This window comes from Scyliorhinus canicula, chromosome 6 (genome assembly GCF_902713615.1).
Source record: "Scyliorhinus canicula chromosome 6, sScyCan1.1, whole genome shotgun sequence".
Taxonomy (NCBI): Eukaryota; Metazoa; Chordata; class Chondrichthyes; order Carcharhiniformes; family Scyliorhinidae; genus Scyliorhinus; species Scyliorhinus canicula.
The window spans coordinates 164210814-164224247 of NC_052151.1; the positions used below are offsets into that span (position 1 = coordinate 164210814).

The 13434-nt window shown below is 43.0% G+C and overlaps 1 protein-coding gene across 4 annotated transcripts in view; it reads left to right on the forward strand.

Moving 5' to 3' along the window:
• Window positions 1-13434, forward strand: part of dlgap2a (discs, large (Drosophila) homolog-associated protein 2a) — a 1284003-nt gene that overhangs the window by 633172 nt on the left and 637397 nt on the right. For all 4 annotated transcript variants that reach the window (XM_038800403.1, XM_038800402.1, XM_038800404.1 and 1 more), the window contains one exon: window positions 6700-6732. In XM_038800403.1, coding sequence (XP_038656331.1) covers window positions 6700-6732 — 33 coding nt within the window. The remainder of the gene's footprint in view (window positions 1-6699; window positions 6733-13434) is intronic.

Below are 13434 nucleotides of genomic sequence, written 5' to 3' on the forward strand. Positions count from 1 at the left end.
CCGGAGGTCGCACGTGGCGTTGGGGGATAATGGGCAGCGACGTTGGCGGGCCGCACGGGGCCCCTGGAGCGAGAGAAGGGGGAGTCCCACGGTCTCAGAAACGGTCGGTCAAAAACCGAAGGAGTAGTCCGAATCGAAGGCTTTAATCTACAAGGTGTGCCCAGCAGCTTGAGTACAGAAAGAACGATGGCTGCTGGGAGACACGGGTTCTTATACTCCGCCTCGTGGGTGGAGCTACCTTCATCTCGACCAATGGGAAAGCAACACTTGGGCCAATGGGCAGCGAGCCTTCTCCACCAATAGCAGCTCACACTCCCAGGTACGGTAGTACCTCTAGTCATACTACCACAACTATTATTGCTTGTAATATAGTTGAGACAATGAATTATCCTGAATGTACTATTAGAGGTTTTCTTCTAACCGTGAGAATCAAGAGCTGAAAAAAGTCTTAATTCTATGCATGTTAAGTTAAAGCTTGTTTCAAAAATGACTTTACCGACAAAATTCTCATGAAAAAGTTCAACTTATTACAAAATACAACGTAAAAACACATCGGACAAATAAAATTCAGTCTGTTACATTTGCAAATGAAAGATATTCCTTTTTTATTCAAATTGAAAACTTGCTGGGTTTTCCATTAAACTAGTACGGTTCACAATTTTACATTTTCTCTTCGAACATGCTTATACATAATTCATGCAAATTGATGCATAAAACCTGAACATGTATATGCTGAGAGATGAAAATAAAAATGTTAAAAGCTGAAAGAAACTTCAAAAGATGTGCTAATTCAGAATTAGGTAATTAGCATTTTGATTTTTTTTTTCTACCAAAAACAAATTAAGTGTATTTTGTGCATTATATATGAAAATTATATATTTTAAGCAGAAACACTTGCAATCTGCCAAATATTTTAAAATGTTGAATTTTTGTCCTGCAGTTCCAAATGGGTTTTGTTTCAGGCAATTTTGTTTTTTAATGGCTCGAGGTTAAAAACGTTGCCAAACCCTGGCCTCTACCATTAGCCTTGGAATTCCGTCCCTAAACGTCACCGCCTCCTGACCTTTAAAACCCTTGGTAAAGCTTGCTTCTCTGGCAAAGGTTTTGGTTTCATGTGGATGGGTGCTAAATGTTTTTTGACAACACTTCTGTGCAGAGCCTTGAGGTGATTTATTATGGTAATGGTACTCTATGAATGTAAATCATTGTGATTACAGCAAATGCATTATTTGGGCTCACTTTTTCCATGCCTCTTTGAATACTGTGCCAGATAGCAGTACACCTACCATTTGGAGTACATTATCACAGTATTTGTTGTCAACATAGTTCCCATGCTCAGATGAACGAGCTATGGCTTAATATTTAAAAGTTGATACTTGTTTGATATTTTGTTTAAAACCGTTGAAAAATGCAAGCATGGGCGCAGAGCAACTACTGCTCAGTTACCTCTTTGCTATGGCTATGCAAACTGCATGGAGCTCATCTTTTTTTCCTGCAGTCTGTACAGTATTTGTAGACTAGTTCTTTGAAATACATCCTGACTTTATTGAGCTTAACTCATTTCAGAGAAGAATGACCTCGCTGCAAAATTTACAACCCAATGCATTCTCAAATACATTGACATCTGGCAATTTTATTAAGCCTGTCTCTGTGATCTTTTTCAGTTAGATCTTGTGATGTATTTATTATGCTGAGATCTGAAGGCTGTAATGGTGAAGTTGTGCTATTGGGCAGAAATTATAACTGAGCCAATGGGTCAAATGAGAAAATGAAGAGAGACTGATGGCATTGACTACAAATGGAGATGGTTTCTATTCTCATTATCAAATATAACATTTCGATTAACATGTGTCTCTTCACCCACATTCATAAGCAGTTGTCCAGTCAGTAACAATATACATTGTTATGTTATTCTGAGCATAAGTGTTTGAGGACTATTCATATTATAACAGTGATAGAGAGTGCAGTACAGTATTAGATAGAGTGTTGAGATTAGTGTAGTTGAGTATAGATTATAGGTTAGATTATTGTTTACTTTAAGAGTAAGTGGTCAAACTTAATTCAGATAGTGTCAATGAATATTAGCATTGTTTATGAACCGAGCTTTTGTTGTCTTTGTGAACACTACAACATTCATTCTGAGAACAATAATCACAAAGAACACCACAGGCATCACTGGAAAGGTGGCCTGTACTACCTACGCCTAGTTACACTAAATAAGGTGATGGTGGGCTGCCTTCTTAAATGTCTGCAGTGCATATCGTGAAGGGATTACACAATGCTGTTAGTTCAGAAGTTTAAGGACATTGACACACCAACGACGAAGGTGCAGAGGATATGTCCAAGTCAGGATGGTGTGTGTCTTTCAGAAGAATATGAAGGTGATCGTGTTCCTCTTTCTCCTCTGTGTGCCCATAACCATAGATGGCCCCAGCAAATTGGGAGGCTCTGGGGGTTCCTATACACCATCTGATTGCCTTTGAGAGACCCCTGCATGTGCAATACCTGCAATACAGTGGTTAGCACTGTTGCTTCACAGCGTCAAGGTCCCAGGTCAGCCAGTATGGGAGTTGAACCCACGCTGTTGGTGTCACAATTCCTGTAAAACACCTGAAAAATTTCAGTCAATCGGGAAGAGCAAGCATGGATTCGATAAGGGAGGGTCATGCTTGACTTATCTTATTGAATTTTTTGAAGAGGTGACTAAGGTAGTCGACAAGGGAAACATCTATAGATGTTATTTATATGGACTTCCAGAAGGCATTTATAAAGTCCCACATAAGAGACTGTTAACTAAGGTGGAAGCCCATGGAGTTCAGGGAAAATTATTGACATGGTTAGGAAATTGGTTGAGTGGCAGACAACGGAGAGTGGGGATAATGGGTAATTACTCTAATTGGCAAGATGTGACTTGTGGTGTACCACAGAGATCTGTGTTGGGGCCTCAATTATTCACATTATTCATTAATTTTGTTTTATTCATTCATGGAACGTGAATGTCACAGGCTGTGCCAGCATTTATTGCCCTTGAGGGGCAGCTAAGAGTCAATTACATTGCTGAGGTTCTGAAGCCGCATGTAGGCCAGCCCAGGTCAGGAAGCCAGATTTGTTCCCTAAAGAATATTAGTGAACCATATGGGTTTTTGCGACAATCGACAATGATTGATGATACAAAGTTATGTGGTATTGTAGACGTCTAGATGATAGCATAAAATTGCAAGAAGATATTGACAGACTAGGTGAATAGGCAAAATTGGGGGGGGTTCAAGATCGCTTCGGGGGCTCCAGAGATCGGGACACCATTTAAAAATGGCATCCCGACCTCTCACTGCACTAAGGAGTTGCAGCAAGTGGAGCTCCTCAGTGCACAAAAAGGGGCTATGTGCAGCTTGGGCTACACGTTCCCCGCTGAAACCCCCTGTCTGCTGTTTTATAGCGTTGTGTTTCTCGGTGCTGTGAGCGCTGGGAAACACGTGGCTAAACGCCCTTGTTATCGGACTTTGTTCCCATTTAGTTAAAACCTGTCCAGAGGTACTAACTGAGTAACTTTCACTTGTCTTCATGAGGTCAGATGACGCAGTCAACGTTATGGTAAGAGGAGATGGCAAATAAATTGGATAGAATAAAAGGAAACATAGGGGAGATTGGCCATTTTCAAAGTAGGAACATTTCTGGGATGCATCCTTCTTGTTGTTTTTGTTGTTGGAAGAACTACAGATAGAAATAATGCAAGGACTTGCTGCAATTTTTCAATCTTGTTTAGATGCAGGCCTGGTACTAGATGACTGCATATATTACAAAGAAATGTGAGAGGGTTAAACCTGGTAACCAAACCCTGATCAACCTAATGTCAGGCCAAAATTATTGTCAGTTGTAGAAGTTGAGTTAATCAATGTCAACCAGTGTGAACTTGTTAAAGTCAAATTGTATCTGACAAACGTTTAAGTGCTTTGATGAAATAACAAAAAGGGTTGTTAAAGGTAGTGCAGTTGATGTTGTACATGTGCACTATCGAAAGGTATTTGTCAATGTACCATAAACTTGTTCGCAATAATAAACTCCTTGGGATCAAAGGGACAGTGGCAGCAAGAATTTTTTAAATGGCTAAGGGACAACAATCTGGGAATAGTGGTGAGCAACTTTCTATCGACTGGGGAGAAGTATGCAGTGGTGTTCCCCAAAGGGTTGATATGAGGTCTGTGCTCTTTTGATAAATAGTAATAACTGAACTTTGGGAGATGCAGCAAAATGTCAAATGTTTGCAGTGACACTAAACTGGGAAATGTGAGCAGGTAGTAGCAGATCTCAGGAAGATATAGGGCGCGATTCTCCGATGCCGTGCGGCATTGGGCAAGCCGTTGTGAACTCGGCCGAGTTTCACGACGGCGTCGGAGGCCGCTCCTCGCCCCTATTCTCTCTCTCTCTCCCCCCCCCCCCTCGGGGGGGCTAGGACTGGCGTTTCGAGAAACACGGCCGGCGGGCCTTGATGCTTGCGTCAAAGCGGCGCGCCGAGAATGACGCGACAGTGGCACCTAAGTGACGTCAGCTGCGCATGCGCAGGTTGGCCGGCTCCAACCCACGTATGCGCGGTTGCCATCTTCCCCTCTGCTGCCCCGCAAGACGTGGCGGCTTGATCTTGCGGGGCGGCGGAGGGGAAAGAGTGCGTCTCGTGGAGATGCCGGCCCGACGATCGGTGGGCACCGATCACGGGCCAGTCCCCTCCCGAGCATGGCCGTGGTGCTCAATCCCCTCTCCGCCCCCCCACAGGCCCCAAACTTACCTTTCGCGCTATGTTCACGCCGGCAGAGACCAGGTGTGGTTGCCGCTGGCGTGAACAAGTTGGGAACGTCAGGCCGCTCGGCCCATCCGGGCCGGGAAATCGGCGGTCGCCGTGAAAAATGGCGAGCGGCGATTCCGCGACACGCCATTTTGGGGGGGTGGGAGAATCGCGGAGGGTGCCAGGGCGGCATGTCGTGATTCGCCCGGCCCTCCCGCGATTCTCCCACCCAGCGTGGGGAGTGGAGAATCGCGCCCATAGAGTGTTGAAATGATCAAACATGTGGCAGAGAAATATGAAATGCATTTTGGAAGCGAGAATGAGGAGATGCAATATAAATTGTATTAGAAGGAGTTCTTGGGGTTCACATACACAAATGTGACAGGGAAAATTGATAAGGTTGTTAAAAAGCATAAGGGATCTTTGGCTTTATAAACTATACAAAAGCAAAGAAATTATGCGAAATACTTTTAAAAGAGGCCTCAATCTGCCAAAGTATTGTGTCCAATTGTGGACACTACACCATCGGAAGGAAGTGAAAGCTGTTGAGAGGTTTACTAGAATGGAACTAGAGCCAATAGATTTTGGTTTCATGGAGAGACAAAAGAATTTGAGATTTAACAGAGGCATTCAGAATTATGAATGGTTTTGATAGTCAATAATTTCCACTGCCAATAGTGTCGTTATCTCGAGGACAGAAATTTAAGATAATTGTGAAAAGAATCAAGAGGGACGATGAGGGGAATTTGTTGTAATTAGCAATCTGTTGAGATCTGGAACGTGCTGAATCTGGAATATGCTGCCTGAAAACTTTATGAAAGCAATGCAATAGTAATTTTCCAAGTAAATTGAATAAATACTTGACAAGAAAATAAATGCAAGGCATTGGGGAAACAGCAGGGCAGTGGAGCTAATCGGATAGCTCTCGTCAGACACAATGGGATAATTGGCCTCCTTCTGTGCTGTAATTTCAATGATCTCTAAAATTGATGTCTTACAAGGTTCCCATTTTAGTTGGCCACCAATATCTTGCATATTTTGTTCAAAATATTTTCATTATTACACTGAACCATTCAGTCAAAATAAAATTCCAGTGTCACACAAATGGAATAATTTAAATGTATCTTGCCCAAGTCCTCAAAAATGAAAATGTCCTAGAGGTGTACGAATTATTACTTTCAAACATCTAAGTTGATACAATTAAGGTAGAAGATCATATTTCCCTTTCCAAACAACTGCATTTTACCTTGAATTAAATGAGACAATTTAAAACATAACAGTCTTATAATGCGCAACAGGTAAAGGAACATTGTAAAATAGATATACAAGTAGGCTATTCAACCCATTGAGCTTGCTCTGCCATTCAAACAGATCATGACTGAACATCTACCTCTTATACTATTATCCCCACTACCTCAATATCCCTTTATATCATTAGTATCCAGAAATCTGTAATAATAAATCATAAATCTAAATCATAACACCACACAAGTATTTATTTTCTTTATGGTGCACCTTTACTCAATTAGACTTTGAAATAAACTTTGTTTCAGTTAAAATAAATGTATTGGTATACAAATATTTATGTGCAAATTAGATTGAGGATATATGAAGGCAGTGCGCTTTGCTGTGAAATGAAGTAACTCCCCAAAATATTTCTGAAATGAGTAAATACAATTGAATATTCATTTCAGTACTTAATTGAAAGAAAATAGAAGAACTTATGATCGAGTGACAGTATTGCTTTCTAAGATGTTGAAGTGATAAATTCTACTGTGTTTTCAACATGTGTTTTCCTGTTTAAATAGTAAAATAAGTGAACTTGGCTAATTCATTGCTAATTGAATGCATTGTATATTGCTAATTCCTCATGCGGCAAATTGAAATAGTAATGGATGTTTCTTTTGCTCTTTTTGTTGTAGAATCACAGTGTAACTTGTGTGGTGAGCCAGAAGGTGAGTGATCGAATCTCCATCACATTTTTGGATTTAGTGCTGATTATTGTGCTTTGTCAGTACCTGGGAAGTTTATTATTTAGTATCTTACAACTAGACAACTGACTAATTAAATAAAAAAACTCTGTTCTTCATCTTTGAGGGAGGCCTCACCTTTATGTGGCACCATAAGCTTTCTCTCATTAGCATCAGTCCAGGTTTGTAAGCATGAACATTTCCAAATATGTGATAAAGGTCTGCTTGTATTAGAATATGTCATATAAGATGTGTGTTCACTCAGGAACTGAAGAAGGTTTGTTGAAGTCCAATCGAAAGCTAATTCCTAAAATGGAAATAGATTGCAAAGGAACACCAGTGAAAAGTAGAACATGCATTAATTTGCTCCTGAAATGTAATTAAATCTTTTGCAATCATATTAACCATTACATCTTAATAATAGTCTAATAGCAGTCAGCATGTTAATTTATGTCACTTTGACTCATTCAAATGATGAACAGAAAAGTTGTTGGGGCTTGCAAAGTTTGAGTTTTATTTTGGTTGGACTTAAACTAACAAAAATAACTTTTCAAATATCAATTTCCATGGTTTTGATCTAAGCTGTCGCAGTATGATATTTCAGTGCATGTGTACGTATTGGTGAGGATGTTTTTTACAGGCAGAGTACAAGGTGGTTCAGAATGGCGTGAAATTTGAATTTGAACTTTGCTGGTCAGACTCGGGAGGTAGAATCATGATATGCCGCAACTACTGGTCATATATTCTGTTCAGAGCACATCATTTCCTCTGTATTTTGTGGATTGGAAGACAGATTAGTGTGATATCATTATCATTTCACAAATTATAGGCATGGTACAAATCATACAGGAGGCAGTGAGGTTTAATATTGATAAAATCAAAGTTCTTCTGCATGGATTCTGCCGGAAACTCAATTGCATTTCCTAACTGTTCATTTAGACTGATACTGACAGCTGCGAGGTGGGATGATGTTGCCAAGGGGCAGCGCACAGATGAGGAAGAAGGGGGAAGGGTCAAAGATAGATTCCTGGAAATTCAGGAGATAATGCTGGAAAAATAGACATTTCTGGAGCTGGTCTGATTATGATTAGATAAGTAAGAGTGGAACTAAGCAAGGGCAGTCCCGCTAAACTGAACAAGAGAAGAGAAGTATTAAAAGAACATGGGGTGTTTGTTCATCTCAAAGACTGCAGAGTGGTTGAGCAGGGATAATTGCACTCTGGTCACCCACTTTGTTCGCCAGCCATCGACTCTGCATCCTTCCTGGCCACCTGTCTGAGGCAGAACCAAACTGTTTGAAACCATGGCACCATTTTGACACCGTGATGATCCCATATTCTTTTCATAACCTTGAGTGGCTTCATACACCTCTGTAATGTCATTAGTCTCCACCCTTGCCTAGCTCATGTGTTAAAGCCCTGATCGAGCTCTCCCACCTTGCACCATTTGTAAACTTGAGCTCATCCAAAATTCTGCTCTCTATCCAAATTCACACATACCCATTCATCTATCATCCCTGTGCTCACTATTCTTTACATTGACTTGGGCAGCACAGTAGCACACGTGGCTAGCACTGTGGCTTCACAGTGCCAAGGTCCCAGGTTCGATTCCCCACTGGGTCACTGTCTGTGCGGAGTCTGCACGTTCTCCCCGTGTCTGCGTGGGTTTCCTCCTGGTGCTCCGGTTTCCTCCCGCAGTCCAAAGACATCCAGGTTAGGTGGATTGACCGTGCTAAATTGCCCTTAGTGTCCAAAAAATGATAGGAGGGGTTATTGGGTTATGGGGATAGGGTAGAAGTGAGGGCTTAAGTGGATCGGTGTGAACTCGATGGGCCGAATGGCCTCCTTCTGCACTGTATGTTCTATGTATCTATGACTTTAGAGTTGGCAGTACTTCGGAATTCTGATCCTTGTTTTCAAATCCCGTCATTGCTTCACTTGTTCTTATCTTTACAACCTTCTCCAGTCTTTCAACCCTCCAATATCTGTGCGTTTCTTCAATTTTGATCTGATTCATGTCGTTGGATTTTCTCACGCTATTGTTATCAGTACTATGTATTGCCAAGGCCCTAATCTCTGGAATCCCCCCACCCCAAAAACCTTATCACCTCTCTAATTCACACTCTGTCTCTCTTTGGGTGGGATTTTCCGGTAAAATGACAACGTGTCTGTTCGGCAAGAAAGTGGGTGAGATTCTCGCCGGCCCTGGTGGCGCGATCCGGACCACAATTTGCAGGCACTGAGAAGAATTATTTTTCCCCCACATGAAAACTGGTGCCCCTGAAGGACAAAGCATCTGATTCACCTCCCTGGGAGTCATCTGAGCCCTTCAATGGAGGAGGCACTGAATTTAAATGGCTCCACAGCACTTGCTCTCATTTAAGCAAGGAGGATGGCAGTGAGAAAACCAGCTCCTAGATTTATGGAGGGGGCCCTCAGTCGTTTGTTGGATGCCGTGGAGAAGAGGTGAGCCACAATATACCCTTGGACTGGCAGGAAGCCCTCCAGCAAGGTGACAAATCCTGCCTAGGAAACAGCAGCAGCACTGGTCGGTGCCAGCAGCCTGACCAAGGGGAAGGAGGATGCAGTGCGAAAAAGGACTTACTCCGATCAGCTGGGGTAAGTGCTTTCTCCCTTCTCTCTGAACTCATCCATTCCATTACCTCGTTGCCTCCTCACAGTTACACCCAGTACCTGACTTCCCAGCAGCATCCTCAAACCCCCCTCCCCCCCACTACTCCTCAGCACTTCTCATCAGAACCCCTACCTGCCTAAGGGCAGTGCCTACATGTGCCAGATGCCATCGACCTCTGACCCATCAGGCGTCCAGCTCACAATATCCCCATTTGTGTTCCTGCAAGAGAAACTTGCCCACAAAAGCTGCGAGCAAGAGAAAATGGCCGGTGGGATGCCGATCTGCAGATCCTGACTTTGTATGAGGAGAGAGCCATGAAGCTCTTGGGGGAGAAGCAGGTGAGAGAAAAGTGAGAACCACTTTTGACCAGTCTCAAGTGAGTTCTATGTAGTCTAAGCCGTTGACCAGGCCATGTACTAAAACCATATTCCTTGCCTTACAGTAATATCAACCAAAGAGTCTGGCCCATCTACCAGCAATGTCCCGCTGCTCACCCTCGACGATCTCAGAAGAGATCTTGGAGGAGGATACGAATGTAGCGTCACAGCTATCACCTGCACAAATCCACAGGGATTGGCTAGTCTGCGGTCTGCTGGATCCCAGGATCAGGCAGCCCATTGGTTAGCACTGCTGCCTCACAGCACCAAGCGGCTTTGTGTAACTGCGTGGAGTTTGCATGTTCTCCCCGAGTCTGCATGGGGGTCCTCTGGTTTCCTCCCATAGTCCAAAGATGTGTAGATTAGATGAATTGGCCATGCTAAAATTATCCCTTAGTGTCCATCCAAAGACATTGGGCAGGTTAGGTGGGGTTACAGGGGTAGAGCAGGGGAAATAGGCCTGGGCAAGCTGCTCTTTGAGAGGGTCAGTGCAGACTCAATGGTCAGATTGGCCTCTTTCTGCACTACCTGCACAGGGATTCTATGGACCAGGCTGTGCCACAGCCAGGCCTCTGGACTCATTCATTCCTCAGCTGCTGGAGATGCAAAGGCAGAGCCGCGAAGACCAGGAGGGAGTGTCAGTGACACTCTTGCAAGTGCAAGGCCGAATGGAGGAGTCGCAAAGCGTTCAGTCGCAGGAGATGTTGCCCGCATTGCATTCAGCCCAACAGCAGCAGAAAGCCTGCGGCAAGAGTTCAGATTCATAACTCTGAAGCATGGCTCAATTCCTGAAGACATGGGCAATGCATTCAGCTGCCTGGGGAAAACAATGACGAGACTCCAGGACTGGCAGTGACAGATGACATTGAGGCTCCTGGAGCTCACTTCAGCTAACCCTCCATCCCATGGAGTACGTCAGGGGCCCACAAGCACGCGGAGGGAGGAGGATCCACTGGATCACAAAATGAGACCCTGGTTCTCTTTTAAAACAATTTTTGTAACTTTGAGGCAAAAATATAAGAAGACACCACAACTTCCACAAACAAATATAACATACTGGAAGTACACAGCAGGGCAAAAATAGATTTGTGTTTTGTACATGACCCCGATGACAAAATTCTGATGAAAAATCACATCTGAAATGGTAACTTACTCTCTGTATAAGACAGAGGGTGACCTGCTGTCAACATTTCACTTGTGCCTTGCATGTTTATTGAAATAGTGATACAACACAGCTTTATTTGTACTTTGTTTTACCTCATCAATACAAAAATCATTCTCTCTGTGATGTGTCCTTTGCTGTAACCTAAGGCAGTACTATAGAGAGGAACTAGTACTCTGTTGTCCTTTTTTTCTTGTGGAAATTAATTATGCTTCATCTTTTCGACATAAAGCGAGGGTCATCCCTGGAGAACATTCCTACACTGCTGACACTGCTGCATAATGGCGGCTTTTTAGTTTTCAACAGGCCAGTTGAATGAAGTGTCCCCACGTTACACATCAACAAATCTAAATCTGTGCTGCTTTCCTTTATGTAGCAAAAACATTTTTGTGCCTGTGCAGTGCTTGCTGAGTCAACTGAACAAGAAACTAAACCATTCAATGGACAGGAAAACCTGTGTTCATCATATCAAGACTTGTTCCAACTGATTACCTTGGAATATATCTTGCCTCTGTAAGAACGTGTTCAGCATTATTTAGAGAACAGCATTATTTGTGGGCAGCACGGTAGCACAAATGATTAGCACTGTGCCTTCACAGCCAAGGTCCCAGGTTCGATTCCCCGCTGGGTCACTGTCTGTGCGGACTCTGCACGTTCTCCCCATGTCTGCATTGGTTTCCTCCGGGTGCTCCGGTTTCCTCCCACAGTCCAAAGACATGCAGGTTAGGTGGATTGGCCATGATAAATTGCCTTTAGTGACCAATAAAAGGTTAGGAAGAGTCATTGGGTTACGGGGATAGGGCAGAAGTGAGGGTTTAAGTGGGTCAGTTCAGACTCGATGGGCCGAATGGCCTCCTTCTGCACTGTATGTTTTATGTTCTATGTAGAACGCAATTTTGGATATATCGCTGTCTGTGAGACCTATATAGATTCAGGTTACATTTTATCTGGCATGCAATAATACTCTTACACAAATAGTCATGAACTAAGAGTAGCTTTTGATTTAATTGGTGCCATAATGCATGTGCTTTGGCTGTGTGCAGTGTGGTGTTAATTATTTGAAGGGGTTGAGTTAGACTTTGCTGTTAGTGCTCCGGAATTGTGCCTTTCGGGCATTTAGCCTCGACAGATACTTTTCCAGGATTCCTTTGGGGCAGCAATTCTACAGTAGGAAATATTAAACACTCTCCCTATCTCCACCCTCTGAGACTTATGCATCTCTCAAACTAAAGTTCTTTCTATCCTCCACTTTGCTCTGTGACTGATGGTTGTACCTTCAGCAATCCTGAATTTCAGCTCTGAATTGATGATGAAAAACTTCTCCCCCTCTCCACCTCTCTTTATTCCTTCCTTTAAAAGCCTCCTTAAATCTCCTCTCCGACAAAACCTTTGGTTACCCCTCCGAATACCATCTCTTTCCGCTCCGTGCCCATTTTGGTCTCGTTATACTTCTGTGAAATGCCTTGAGACATGTTTCCACATTAAAGGCACTCTATAATGAAAGTTGTTCATGCTGGCAGCGCAATGCTATTCAATTTCTACCGAAATATGAGAGATTCTACAGTTCAAATGTAAGATGCTTTGGTGGGCTGATTATGACTTGCAGAGAGGGTACATTGAAGTGCCAGTGGCCAGGTTTGGAGACGAAGTTGTGGAAAGGGATTGAAACTAGAAGTTGTTCAAAGGAGGAAGCATCAGAGGGCACATTGCTTTTTTTCCTTTGTTTTCAAATAAATTTAGAGTACCCAATTAATTTTTCCAATTAAGGGCCAATTTAGCATGGCCAATCCACCTAACCTGCACATCTTTTGGATTGTGGGGTTGGAACCCACACAGACATGGGGAGAATGTACAAACTCCACCCGGACAGTGAACCCGGGTACTCAGTGCCATAGGCAGCAATGCTAACCACTGTGCCACCGTGCTGCCCCCAGAGGGCACATTGCTGATGATTACTTATTGGAAACAGAGCCCCAAGGAGTAGTGGAATGCTGACTAAAATCCAGGAGAGGTTAACCAAAGAGAACTATTCTCCCATGCTAGCAGTTCTGGAATACCGACGGGTAAGTAAATAGCGGGAGTGAAACCCTGAAATTAGAAAACAAAATCAATGAAGCACAGAGAGCCAGAGAAGGATAAAAAGTAAATCTACAGAACCAATGTAGACTAGAGATCTGGTCTGAAGAACAGGAATTGGAAAGTAAAGAGTACATAAGGTTAAGAGTGTACTAGCTTGAGAAATCAGAGCAGCCCAGTCCAGTGAGGAATGATGGAGCAGTTCTGAAGGATGAGTGTGGTTCAGCAGGCATTGAAAGAAAATGAAAAGCAGCAAAAAAATCATTCAGCAGTGAGAGGACAGAACCCAGAACATGATGGGAGCCAGCTCAGTAAATATCATGAAATCTATATTCGTCAATAATCAAGGATTCAGTTATAAAGGAGAGGAAAATGGTCTGAAACTGCCAGCTCATGAGCTAGCTTCCGTGAAATGCTGTTAGAGTCGAAGTTTATTTA